General features: G+C 36.1%; 1 protein-coding gene across 1 annotated transcript in view; it reads left to right on the forward strand.

Annotated features, from left to right (window-relative positions):
- cab39 (calcium binding protein 39) overlaps nucleotides 1–11,447 on the forward strand; it is a 15,980-nt gene extending 4,533 nt beyond the window's left edge. The window contains exons 4-9 of the mRNA XM_084418035.1: nucleotides 4,750–4,868; nucleotides 6,893–7,061; nucleotides 7,194–7,253; nucleotides 9,481–9,546; nucleotides 10,026–10,169; nucleotides 10,256–11,447. Coding sequence (XP_084274161.1) covers nucleotides 4,750–4,868; nucleotides 6,893–7,061; nucleotides 7,194–7,253; nucleotides 9,481–9,546; nucleotides 10,026–10,169; nucleotides 10,256–10,444 — 747 coding nt within the window. The 3' untranslated portion in view covers nucleotides 10,445–11,447. The remainder of the gene's footprint in view (nucleotides 1–4,749; nucleotides 4,869–6,892; nucleotides 7,062–7,193; nucleotides 7,254–9,480; nucleotides 9,547–10,025; nucleotides 10,170–10,255) is intronic.
- Nucleotides 11,448–13,147: the final 1,700 nt, after the last annotated feature.

Below are 13,147 nucleotides of genomic sequence, written 5' to 3' on the forward strand. Positions count from 1 at the left end.
ACAATGTAACGTATTTTCTCTGGCTCTTGTTTTAAATGATTTTGTTCCGTTATTATGCTTGTTGTTGTCATCTGTTGACGTTGTACAAGCAGAATCATGTGGCGGGCGGACGCGGTTGGTCGGTGTGGTATTAGTCCCGCCCCTCCTCCACTGTGATTGGACGGTTGGGTAAAAAGTGACAGTGATGAGCGCTGCGTTTTACCAAAAGTTAAACATTCTTCAACTCTCGGCGACCAGTAAAAAACGCCGAACGCTCAGCGCTTCAGCGTGAAAAACGCTCATGGCGTTTTAAAAACGCGGCGCTCCCATTGAAAACAATTGAAAAAACACGCCAGCCGCGAGTAAAAACGCTTTGGTGGACACACGGCCTAAGCCACAAAATATATTCTTTTCACATGAAAAGTAAAAAATCCACTGAGCAGCTCTCAAATGCTCCTTTAAAGGGATATTTCACCGCTGGAAAGATGAATGTGAAGAAGTTGATGGAATAGAATAGAAGTTGGTGCCTTTTAGACTGAAAAAAGCCAGAACATTTATTTTTAGCTCATGTGGATGAAAAACAACAACTCCCAGAATGCACTTGCTTCGCTGCCACGCCTACCGGTTACAGAGGGCAGTATCGGAAGAAATGATACAACTAGGCTACTAGTTGACTCGACTCGTAACTGAAAAGACGCTGTTTTAAGCGGATGTCACAACACATGTCAGTAGACCGGGAAGATTTAAAAAAAAATCATTTTTAAATCTGTGAGATCTTACTTTCATGCTGTGGAAATACAAACTGGAAGACTGATGAAACCCCGCCTCCTGGATCCCCAAAAATGTTCCTATGGGGTTTTATAATTTCATTAATTGAAAAACCCCATTATAAAACCCCAAAGGAAAATCTTGAAGGAACCTGTGCCGAATAATGTCTTCTGGGTTCTGATCTCTTTAGTATGTAATCGCTACAGACCAATGTAGTACAAAGGTGTTTACTAGCCAGAGCAACATTTTCGGAAAGTCAATTTAGGCAAGCTGTTGCGATTCCCGAAACAAACTACGCTTTGGCCTTATTTTGTTCGAAATGACGTCACACCGGTTCATTCTTCGATTTCAATTGAAGTAAATTGGAGCTTTTAAACTTTCTAGTTCACACCTAGACATTTACATTTATTCATTTATGCAAAGCGACTTACAAATGAGCTAAAACAACTTAATTAAAGTTGTTTATATATATATATATATATATATATTTCTACCTGATAAAATATTTTAGAACTTAAAATAACTAGAAAAAGTTAATTTATTGTAAAAAAAACCCAAAAAATTTGCATGGCTTTTCCAGGTCTAAAGTCAAAACATTCCTCATATATCCAGGTTTTCCATGCCCATGACAACCCTGGTTCATAAATGAAATGAAAGGCAAAATTAAATTAGGAAATATGATATCAGTTTATATCTTCATTTTAAGCTTATTTTTTTAAGCACATGGTCTTATTTTGAATAATTTTAAGCCAAACACCCATTCAGTTAGAAAAAAGAAGTCGACACCCAAGCGTCTCCAGTCGACACTAGATAATATGTATACTCTAGCACTGCATCTACAGTCGACAACTGGCTTTGAGTCGGGCGACGTTTTGTCCCTTTTTCTCTAACGCTATCGAAGTAAGATCTCTAGTGTCTAGTCTAGTGCTCCACTAACTAACTTGCTCTGCAGCAATAACCAGACAGATTTCAACAAATGCTCTTTAAATTATTTAATCACGACTGGGAGAGTTCTCTAGCAATTCTCAGAAAAACTCTCTCAAAACGGTGGTGGTTTTTATAGGACCGATACAACAGTAATAACAGAACAACATGACCTATGACTCATGATCATTTTCTTTCAATATTATCATTCACTATTCAACCTGTGCGAAACCATCCCCCAGCTCCATGGAAGAGGTTAGAAGTTCATTTGATTACTTAATATGTCACGAGACTATTATAGAATATTATTACATGGCTTGGTTGAATTCTAATGTAGAATGCGGTCTGTTATTTCTTGATAACAGACCGTTGCTAAGTATAACACACCGTTGCCATGAAAAACAGAGCGTTGCTATGGACGCAGGATTCAAACTTTAGAGACGGAACGGACTGTTTTCTTTAGCGGAAGCAATACAATCGTTTTTAAATCAATAAACTCCTTTTTGAATCAATATTTTGTGTCAAATTATTTATTTATTTGGTGGGTAGCAATGTAATAAGTGATTCGCGTCGGGGTTGTATTCGCTATAACAACCACTTATGTTTTGGATATTGTCTAGCCAGCATCTAAAAGTTTCCACTGGTTTCAACACCTCAACACAGTACATTTTGTTCTTCAAGTGTTAGAATGTTAGGCCTGTAGGAGAAGTAATGTTAGATGTTAGAATTATGATTAGTTTTAAAATACAATTCACTATTTTTTAAATCCATCAAAATAGCCACAAAAGAGATGCTCTACTCTAATCATTATTATGCAACTGAGAGACGTTAATATTGCGTGTATTAACAGATGTCAATGGCAAACTGTCTCGACTGGCCACTTGTGAACGGATCAGCCGGATCAACGGTTTTTAAACAGTTTTACAAGATTTACATACTTTATTTCTCAAATTCCAGTTTGTGGAAATACATGTTTTTATTTTTAATTAACCCGTTCAGACCTGAATTATGTTTTAGGTTTCTGAAAAATATAAAAGTACATTTTCCCAGCTCATGAGGCTTCTATAAATGAGACCAAATAAAAAAAATGTTTTGCTTTGATTGTAATTTTTTTTGTCCATTTCAATGGACGTTACGTCAAAACAGGTGTACTTCACAAAAATGTACCAGCATAAAATTAAATAATAAACATAAAAATTGTTAGTATATACTTAAAGCTTTTTCTCAAGGTCAAAAACTTTTCAACAGTATACCATTTCAACTTTAATTTTGAGGTTTTTGTTTTACAGATTGCACATTGTTTGTAATAAACTAAATATCTTAGAATCAATCAATATGGTCATGTTAGAGTCATTTTCTTTGCGAATCTTTCTTTTTTAGATCAAAAACTTGAACATTACAACATTTCAACTTTAATTGTAAGGTTTTTGCTTTATAGATCGCACATTTGTTTATTCATAACAAAATAAACCTAGGAATCAATCAACAAATTCACGTTAGAGTAATTTCCTGTGTGCATCCTTGAAACAATTTCTCTGTTAGCGATTTTCTTGTATTTCTACAGTACATTACTGGCAGCACGGTTGCCATGCATGATGCATGTATTTCGATTTCCAGTAACTGTACTGTAATTCACTTTACAGTACACAAGATCAGTACTGTAAACTACCAAATAGTACTTTACTGTATTTGTACTGTATTTCGTAATTTGATCTGCTTTTGCTGTAATTAATTATACAGTGTTGTAATATCTATATTGAGAAATTACTGATAAATGTTATTATAATTTTCAAAATAATTACTAATAATGATAATATTATATCACAATAATATAATATGTAGTTATTAGGAAATATAGGCTATAGTAGGAAAAAATATGGAAATCAATGGCTATACTGTCAACTGTCTAGTTACCGACATTCTTCAAAATATCTTCTTTTGTGTTCAGCCGAATAAAGAAACTCATACAGATTTGGAACAACATGAGGATGAGTAAGTGATGACAAATATAATTTTTGGGTGTACTATACCCATAAAGGGATAGTTCACCCAAAAATTTAAATTGGCCCATGATTTACTCACCCTCAAGTCATTCTAGGTGTATATGACATCGTTCTTCTTTCAGACGAATACAATTGTAGTTATATTAAAAAATGTCCTGGCTTCCAAGCTTTATAATGGCAGTGAATGGTTGTTTCTGTTTTGAAAGTCCATAAAAGTGCATCCATCCATGATAAAAGTGCTCCATGGCTCTTGGGGGTTAATAAAGGCCTATTGAAGCGAAGCGATGCGTTCGTGTAAGAAAAAATAATTCATTTTCAAGTTACGCTTTCGATTTATGTCAAATCCTATGTTTCGTTTGGCCGGAAGCTAGTCATTTTACTTTATAAAGTTTTAAATACGGATATTTTTCTTACATCTCCATCTTCCTAATCATCACTCCACATAAAGTCAACATCTGAGATACTTCCATCAGCTATATGTTCAAGCAGTTCAAGAACTATATATTCTGCATATGAAAAAGTAAAAAAAAAATGTATCGGTACTGTGATATAGATTTTTATATAAGAAATTTCAATCAGCATTACTGGACTTCAATTACTGGAATGTGATTTCAGTAACAGGCTTTTGAACCCACTGTCCATTCTAATGGACAGACACATTTGAAAAAATCCTGATTTAAAATGTGAAATTCTACAATCGATTTTTAACTTTAATTAATAAGTTCAATCTTTCTATTTTACATACAAACTATGAAATACTGACAAACATATAAAAAAATGTAAATAAAACCACAGAAAATGTTGCTTGCTTCTGTGTTTGGAGTGAAGTGCTGACATGCTTCTCTTCAAAGTAGTGTTTTTTTCTATAATTACTACATGCAAAGCTTTACTACCATTTGATTGGATGACAAGCGTCCAATCTAATGGACTGCAGGCTTTAAACTAGGTGAAATGCTCCAGAAGTAAAAAAAAGGGGGGTTGACATGTGATGTCCATTGTAATGGACGCAGGGTCTGAATGGGTTAATTGAGCTTTTCAGTAACTATTCTGCTTTTTTTTTTTTTTTTCTCTTTAGGGCAAGAAAGACGTGGCACAGATCTTTAATAATATTTTGAGACGTCAAATCGGCACACGGACACCCACTGTTGAATACCTGTGCACTCAACAAAATATACTCTTCATGCTGCTTAAAGGGTGAGACACACTCACAAACATATTGTGAAGAGATTCATTTAATTTTCATATACACTTATTTAACATAAATGTGGCAGTTGTCAGACTTGTTAACCAGTAAGCTGGTGTTTAGATCATATCTCAAACTAAGATATCAAGGAAGTGGTTTGGTGACTAATATGAGACTATTGGTAAATATTTTAGATGAGCTATCTGATCCCAGATGAGTATTTACTCTAGTGAGTCAGCATTAGCAATGGGTACATCTTATCCTACATCACCGATACCATCTTGAATGTGAATTGTTTATAGTAGTTCACAAAATGTTAGTGCTTTTCCAATTATCAAACTCCTTAAACCTTAAAAATAAGCCGTATGACTTTAGAGGACTTGAAAAAAACATATAGTTTTAAGTCAAGAATGTAGCAGACAAGCCATTTGGACAAGTCAAATTCACAATACCGTGTTACAAAGAAGCTTTACAGAAAATCATGATGTTAATGTTTACAATATCGTAATATATTCATCATGCCTTATATTCACATTCAGCAGATTAGAACAATCAAGTTGAGAGTTGAGAGCAGTTGAGATATGCAATATAGTATATATAGCCCTACTCTAGTATGTTGTGTGTATGCAGATACAATTAGACATACTTTTGTATCCAAATTCATATAAAGATCAGGGAGATAATATAGTTACGGTTTATGAAAAAATCAAGCAGTTGAGATTAGCTATTTACTATATATTGCTTTACGTGAGTGTGTGAGAATAAAGTTGGATATAAATTACATCCAACTTCATATACACATCAACTATTATTTTATTTTAGACTACTTTTGTGGTACTTTTTTGTTATTTTTTTGGAGCTTGACAACCCCTGACCACCATTTAGTTTCATTGTATGAAAAAAGTAGCATGAACATCCAACTTAAATTTGCTGTATGTCATTTTTTGACTGTACTGAAGCATAAAAATTAGTGCTGGGCAACGATTAATTGCATCCAAAATAAAAATTTGTGTTTACATATTATATGTGTGTGTACTGTGTATAATTATTTTGTATATAGGCTATAAATACACACACATGCATGTATATATTTAAGAAAAATTTGTTATTTATATATAAAATATTTATATTTATATATATATAATATAAATTGTTATTATATTATTATAAATTATGTATATAAATATACAGTGTATATATATGCAAATATTTCTTAAATGTATACATGTATATGTGTGTGTATTTATATATACAAAATAATTATACACACACAAAATATGTAAACACAAACTTTTATTTTGGATGAGATTAATCGCGATTAATCGTTGCCCAGCGCTAACAAAAATACCATAATTTTGGAAACATGCTAAGTTCAAATACTTGTTTCTCTGAAAAACACAATGCGACTCTGAGTTATTTTACATTGAAATGTGTGTTCAGTGTCATAATGTCTGTTTTTGTTTTGGTCTGTTTGATCCCGCCCACTTCCAATTTACCCAATAGTATTTGACTCCCGGGTTGCCAGGTTGAGGAAAACACAGCATATTGCAGCCATGGAAGTCAGCAAACAAACTTGGGTCAGAGATCACAGTTTGTGTCCTCAATCTGGCAACCCACGTGAGCGTTGACTCCAATGAGGAGGGAGCGTGGGGAAAAAACTCTCTCCAATTTTTTGCCTTTGGACTGCAGTACCCATTTCAACCACTAGCTGTCAATATTACATTCTGCACCTTTAAATCTCCTTCAGGGTCTATGAATGAAAGAAAGTTTTAGAACGACATGAGGATGTGTATATGGTGGCCAAATGTTCCTGTCTTTTTGAGATGGTCCTCACTGCAGAACATGAAATCCGGGGGGAGGAGTCGGATCCAGATCCAACTCCTCCCACCTTACATATACCTAAACCTACCCATCTCCACCCCTTAATCCCTAAACCCACCCCTAAACCTACCAATCTCCACCCCTTATATCTGGATCCAACTCCGCCCCCTGGATCTCGTGTATTGCATTGAGGTGCTACTGGTCTTTTTTGCAGTTACGAGTCTCCAGACATCGCTCTGAACTGCGGGATCATGCTGAGGGAATGTATACGGCATGAGCCGCTGGCAAAGATCACCCTCTGCTCTGAGCAGTTCTACGATTTCTTCAGATACGTGGAGATGTCCACCTTCGACATCGCCTCGGATGCATTTGCCACTTTTAAAGTTAGTATGTTGACAAACAAACAAGCCTATGTGTTTGTTCTGCCTGGGCGGCGGTGGCTGAGTATGTCATCTTCAGATGCTCTGTATAATTATTCTGTCTTGATAAATTCCATTTGTTTGGTTTTCTTGCAGGATTTGCTGACGAGACACAAACTGCTCAGCGCTGAGTTTCTGGAGCAACACTATGATAGAGTACGTTACTGACTTTTCTTTTCATTTATTTGGCTTCCATCACTGTCTGTTGTCATTGGATCTGATTGGATCTGTCAGCCATTCTACAAAAAGTTCCTCGAATTTGCATTTGTTTCTTTGCACTTAATGTGAAAGTCAATACATTTTGGAAGTGATTTGAATGTGAAGTGGGCCCAAAAAAAAAAACACTTTAGTCACACTTTAAAATATTTCAATTTCTTTACATATGATTTTAGATATGAATATCATTTCTACAAATGCAAAAAACATATTTGCATAATGATTTTGGTGTCAAGTTGATTTTAGTGGATGTATGAAGTAAGTTCTTCACATCAACAACAGCTTTTTGTAACATTAGGCAACCAAATGTCCAAATACTTTTGTCATAATTTTAGACAATATTGCTGCGTTCACACTGCTAGTTTTGGGATTGACAACCGCATTTACTTACAGGTGTGAGACTCGAAATGTCCCATTCCCACAGCAACTTACAGTAGAGTCTCGAATACTGTCTGTATGAACGTGCAATGAGAGTCAAGCTAGTATTCTCTTACTACTAACCATAGCGGTAGTAAACAAATTAATATCAAAGATGGCGACGTTTATAAAACTGAAAAGCCTCATCACTTTTGACACGGCAAGAAGAGTCCAATTGAGCTGCGAGTTTGTCTGTCAAATATTTGTAAACCAACCACAGCTTTTATAACTGGGTAGAGAGTGAAGCATTTGACTCGCACGTAGAACACAAAACTGACAGAAAACCTTCAGATGACACAGCTCATATCTCGCTGTTTCTGTAAGTTACTGAAATCGAAACTACACATGCAAACCCGCAACGCATTTGTGCAGTGTTGGGCATCTCTCTCCAAATGTATGGCGCGATACAACTAGTTGTCCAGTCCGGTTCCTTTCACACATCGCAGGGTTTCCGAGAATGCGGTTGTGTTGTGATTCCTGAAAATGTATGGGTGTGAGTTCGGTTATAGAATGCGGTTGTCACTCCCGTAACTAACTGAACCATGTGTGAACATAACCATATTAAGGACTCAAATACAGGACATGTTTTGTTAAAGGGGTCATATAATGCCATTTTTGTACAAGCTAATATGATTCTTTAGGGTCTAAAGTAAAAGTTTGTAATATACTTTAATTAAAAATTCTCATTAGTATTGTAAGAAAACACTAATTTTACCTGGTCAAAAACAGCTCTGTTTTCAGCACGCCGTTTAAGTGCATGTGTCTTTAAATGATAATGAGCTTTGCTCACCCCGCCCCTCTGTTCTGTGCGTACACCGTTTGTAACACAATAACCATAACACGTTGTTCATTATAAACGTGGGATTATGAATTATATTGAGAACGTCGTATATAGAAAACATGCCGTAATGTACCCTGAGTGTAAACAGCCGCATTCATCGTGAAGCGTGCAGCAAGCGATTTGCAAAGATTATTATAAAGGTTAATAAAACGTTACACTCACGTCTTCTTCTGGAGGTGCAGCAGGAACACGAATAGTTGGTACTGATCCTTTTTTCAGGAGCAGCTTCTTAGCAAAACCAGCTTTATACTGACCTCGTTTGTAAAGCAGTCTGGTGTGTGAAATGATTCGCGCAAACATGAAAGCATTGCTGTTGATCGTGGGGAATATTCCCTTCGAAAACAAACTCAGCCATTGCGTCTTCAGCGGTTCGGATTTAGGAACATCAAAATGATGCTGTGTTCCTTATTACACCCAAGAACAGAACACCACAATCGCTTAGACGCCATTCTGCTCATAGACAGTGCTCCAGCGTATCAACAATGACCGCGCCGGTCCGCACGGACTATGATTGACGGCTCGCTCACGAGCGAGGGTGGGTCTGTTGAAACGCTGCTGTCAATCAACAAGCCGAAGGACGGCTTGATTTGAGACGGGGGAAAACATATAAGAAGATAAAAAAAAAAAACACTGGATGGATTTTTATCATTTTATGATGGTTGTGTACAGGCACTGCCAACACACATTTCAGTACTATCAACTTGTAAAAGTGCATGTACCATTATGTGACCCCTTTAAGTATTTTGCTTGTAAAGTGCTATCTTTCTTTAAAATAAATACCTCTTTATTTGATATTTTATCTAATGCAAGTGTGTTGTAAGTATACTTTACTTTTCTGGGCTACTGTATGAGAAGAAGCCAGACAATCTGAAATTTACTGTATATCTCTGTCCTTTCTTTTCTCTTCAGTTCTTTAGTGAATACGAGAAACTGCTTCACTCAGAAAACTATGTGACTAAGAGGCAGTCCCTAAAGGTAAGGAACGGGTTGATTTGTATGTTGTTGTGCTTATTAAAACTACTGTTCAAAAGGTATTTTGGTAGTTTTTGAAAAGTTGTTTATTTGATCAAAATACAGTAAGAACTGTAATATTGTGAAATATTATTACAATTTAAAAGAACTGCTTTCTGTTTGTTTTCTGTGATCAAAGCTGCATTTTCAGCATTACTCCAGTCTTCAGTGTCACATGATCCTTCAGAAAATCAGTAGAAAGTAAAAAAAAAAACAGCATTTTTTGTAACATTATAAATGTCTTTACTTTTGATCAAGTTAATGTGTCCTTGCTGAATAAAATAAACAATTTCTTAATATTTTTGCTCACAAACCTTTGAACAGTAGTGTATATGTGTGTATAGTTGTGTTATTGCACAGCTTTATAGCGCATGTTTACTGTAGCCATTAGATCGTTATTTTTAAGTGCTTCTGGTGTTTTATGTATTTCCTCTTCCTCTCAGCTTTTGGGAGAGCTGCTTTTGGACAGACACAACTTCACTATAATGACGAAGTACATTAGCAAACCAGAGAACCTCAAACTCATGATGAACCTACTGAGAGACAAGAGCCGCAACATCCAGTTCGAGGCTTTCCATGTGTTTAAGGTTTGAATCTATTATTATTTCACCAACCCGAAACTTGTCTCAAGCTTCAAAATTCTGAGTGACAAGGTCTTTCTCTGTGCGTTCAGGTGTTTGTGGCCAATCCGAACAAGACCCAGCCCATCCTCGACATCCTGCTGAAGAACCAGACCAAACTCATCGAGTTCCTCAGCAAGTTCCAGAACGACCGAGCCGAGGACGAGCAGTTCAGCGACGAGAAGACCTATCTAATCAAACAGATCCGAGACCTCAAGAGGCCGACCCCGCAGGAAGCTTGAGAAGGATAACGAATGGTTAAAAGTGCAAAGAGGACGTCTAGACAGTGTTTTAGGCAACGTCTGGACGATGTTTGGCTCTCTGGGACGTTGAGTGGCCGTAGCACTGGGCATGTTTTTGTGTTTTGCAGGAACCGTTAAATGCCGTTTGAGCTCGGTGGGGCGACGAGGATGAAGAAGAGTCTTGCTTCGCTGGACATACAACCTCTTCCCCTTACAATGTTTTATTCTCATGTTTCAAAAAAACGAGCAAAATGAACAGAAAGGATGGATGTAGATGCTGCTGCTTTATTGCACATAAAGAAGGAGGGTTTTGTACCTCATACACAACCATACACTCAAATGTCTCTTGATGCTAATTAGCCCATGCAAGTTGAGGATATTAATGAATACAAGGAAATTTGACATGCATAAAGCACTTATGCAGCAAACCATTCAAACACACTCCTGTCAACTCATTTGCTCACTGTCGCCGAGGGAGTTGCATGAAAGCTACAAATGTGACGCATCAACATGTTTTGCACATTTTGAGGTTGCGTATCCAGGGCGAATAAATGTGTAGGACCTACATACTGTAGGGTTTTTCCATCTTCCCTTTTTTGTTTTGGCTTTGTAGACTTCATTGGATGTGCGATGGCACCTCACAGCCTCTTTAACGGTTTATGGGTGTTTCAGATTCATTTTGAAATGTCGTATGGAAAGGAGTAGATGAGTGTGGTTTGGTGAGTTAGTTGTGGTTGTGCTGTCGATTCTGGGTTAACTTTGCCATTCCTTTCTTATTGTATTAGTCACTGCGTTAAGTGGGTGCAATGGAAAGTTAACTTGTGAAATCTGACAGATTTCTTGTGGTCGTGACATTAAGATCTGTTCCCTGCTTAGTCTTGTTTTCAGTAAAACTAAACCCCCTAAACCCACAAATGCATAGTGTACATTTGTGTTATCTAGGGCCATTGGTTTGATCATTTGGTGAGTGCATGAGTGAATCTGACAAATCACATTTAACCTCAAAATCAAAAGGAAAATACGTTGAGACTTTCCTATTACTATAAAGCATCTGTATAGTAATAGGACCCCCCCCCCACACACACACACACACACATATAGTTCTTGTCGCTGAACTATATATATATATATATATATATATATATATATATATATATATATATATATATATATATATAAAATATGCATTATGGATGTTGGGGGGATAATTGTCATAAATAATGGGACAAATCTTTAATAGTCCAATAACCATACACAAACTATAATTTATAAAATAATTTACAAGTTCTTTTCTGGTTTTGCGTTGGCTAATTTGACTAAATACACCAGCTCAGACACTGTATCTCTTGCCTTGCTGTTTTTAGTTTGGGGAAAATAAATGTGATATTATAAGCAGAAGACTCATCTGCCCGCTCAAACCCATATTATGACCTAATTGTGGCTGCTGAGGGGAAAGGGCAATTTGAGCACCCACATCCTTTATGAATGTTTTAACTTATGTTTGTTTTAATAACAGCGCGGTGGTTGATGGGGGTTGTCATTTAATACTTTAAAGTTGGTGCAAAACTGCACAAACCTGAAAGTGATTTGGAGGGTTTTGCTTGATAATTTTCTAATTATGACTGCTTTTACTCACAAGACAGCCACAACAATCATCTGCCATAAATCCTTCATTTCTCCCTTAAACAAATGCAGCTGTAATTCACAACGGTATCTCCACTCATTTTCAATGCAGAACTTTGCCGAACTCCCATTAAAACATGTTCTGTCGAATGTTTACAGTACTGGTCAGAATAACAGGGATTGACATGTCTATAACAGTATTTTATTTTAGTGGAAAGTACAATAAACTTTACTTAGATTAAAGATGTAAATTTTTCATATTTCAGTCTGAGCATATCCTGTTTAAATGGTGACGGGCAACTCACCATAATTTGTGGTTTAGTCTGCATCTGTGGTTCAGGATGGACTAGTTTTCCTTGGTTGGCACATGTAACAACAGCCAATCACAGTCATCTTGTAAGCCTGACATCATAATGGCCCAAAGCATTAAGATTTCTGAGAATTAGTCAATTTATCTTGCATCAGTGCATGTTTCTATTTTGCAGCCTTAGATTAAGCATGGGCATCTAACGGACAAGCTGGAAACTTCTTGGCCTGTTGTCTGTTCGATTAAACAGTCCAATCTAACCTATAGATCTGGCCCGAGTAATAAGACTTGGGCACAGAAACCTTGAGTTTCATCTGAAATGTCAATCCGTAGACAGACTAACAGTTGGAAATAAAGTTTGGAATAAAATACATGTTTCTACTGTCTTTTGTTCTTTGATTAAAAAGCGGTGGATATTCAACAGACATACAACCATGTTTTAGTAATGCCATAAATTATATTATAATAATACATTAGCCTATATTATATTAATATATTAGCCTATATTTTATTATATTCATTATGGAATAATTTCGTTTAACATTCTGGCACCTTGTCTGTAGTCAGATATACAGATGTATTGTTATGATTTTCTCATCCTCGCTCATTAGTATTAGGCATTTTTTTGTATGGCATATATGCTATTACCATCAGATAGATAGATAAAACTATATATATATATATATATATATATATATATATATATATATATATATATATTTTAAATCGTACACAGATGATGTATACAAAACGTGCGCGCGCTTGCTCCTCCT

This window comes from Rutilus rutilus (assembly GCF_951802725.1).
Source record: "Rutilus rutilus genome assembly, chromosome: 9".
Lineage (NCBI taxonomy): Eukaryota > Metazoa > Chordata > Actinopteri > Cypriniformes > Leuciscidae > Rutilus > Rutilus rutilus.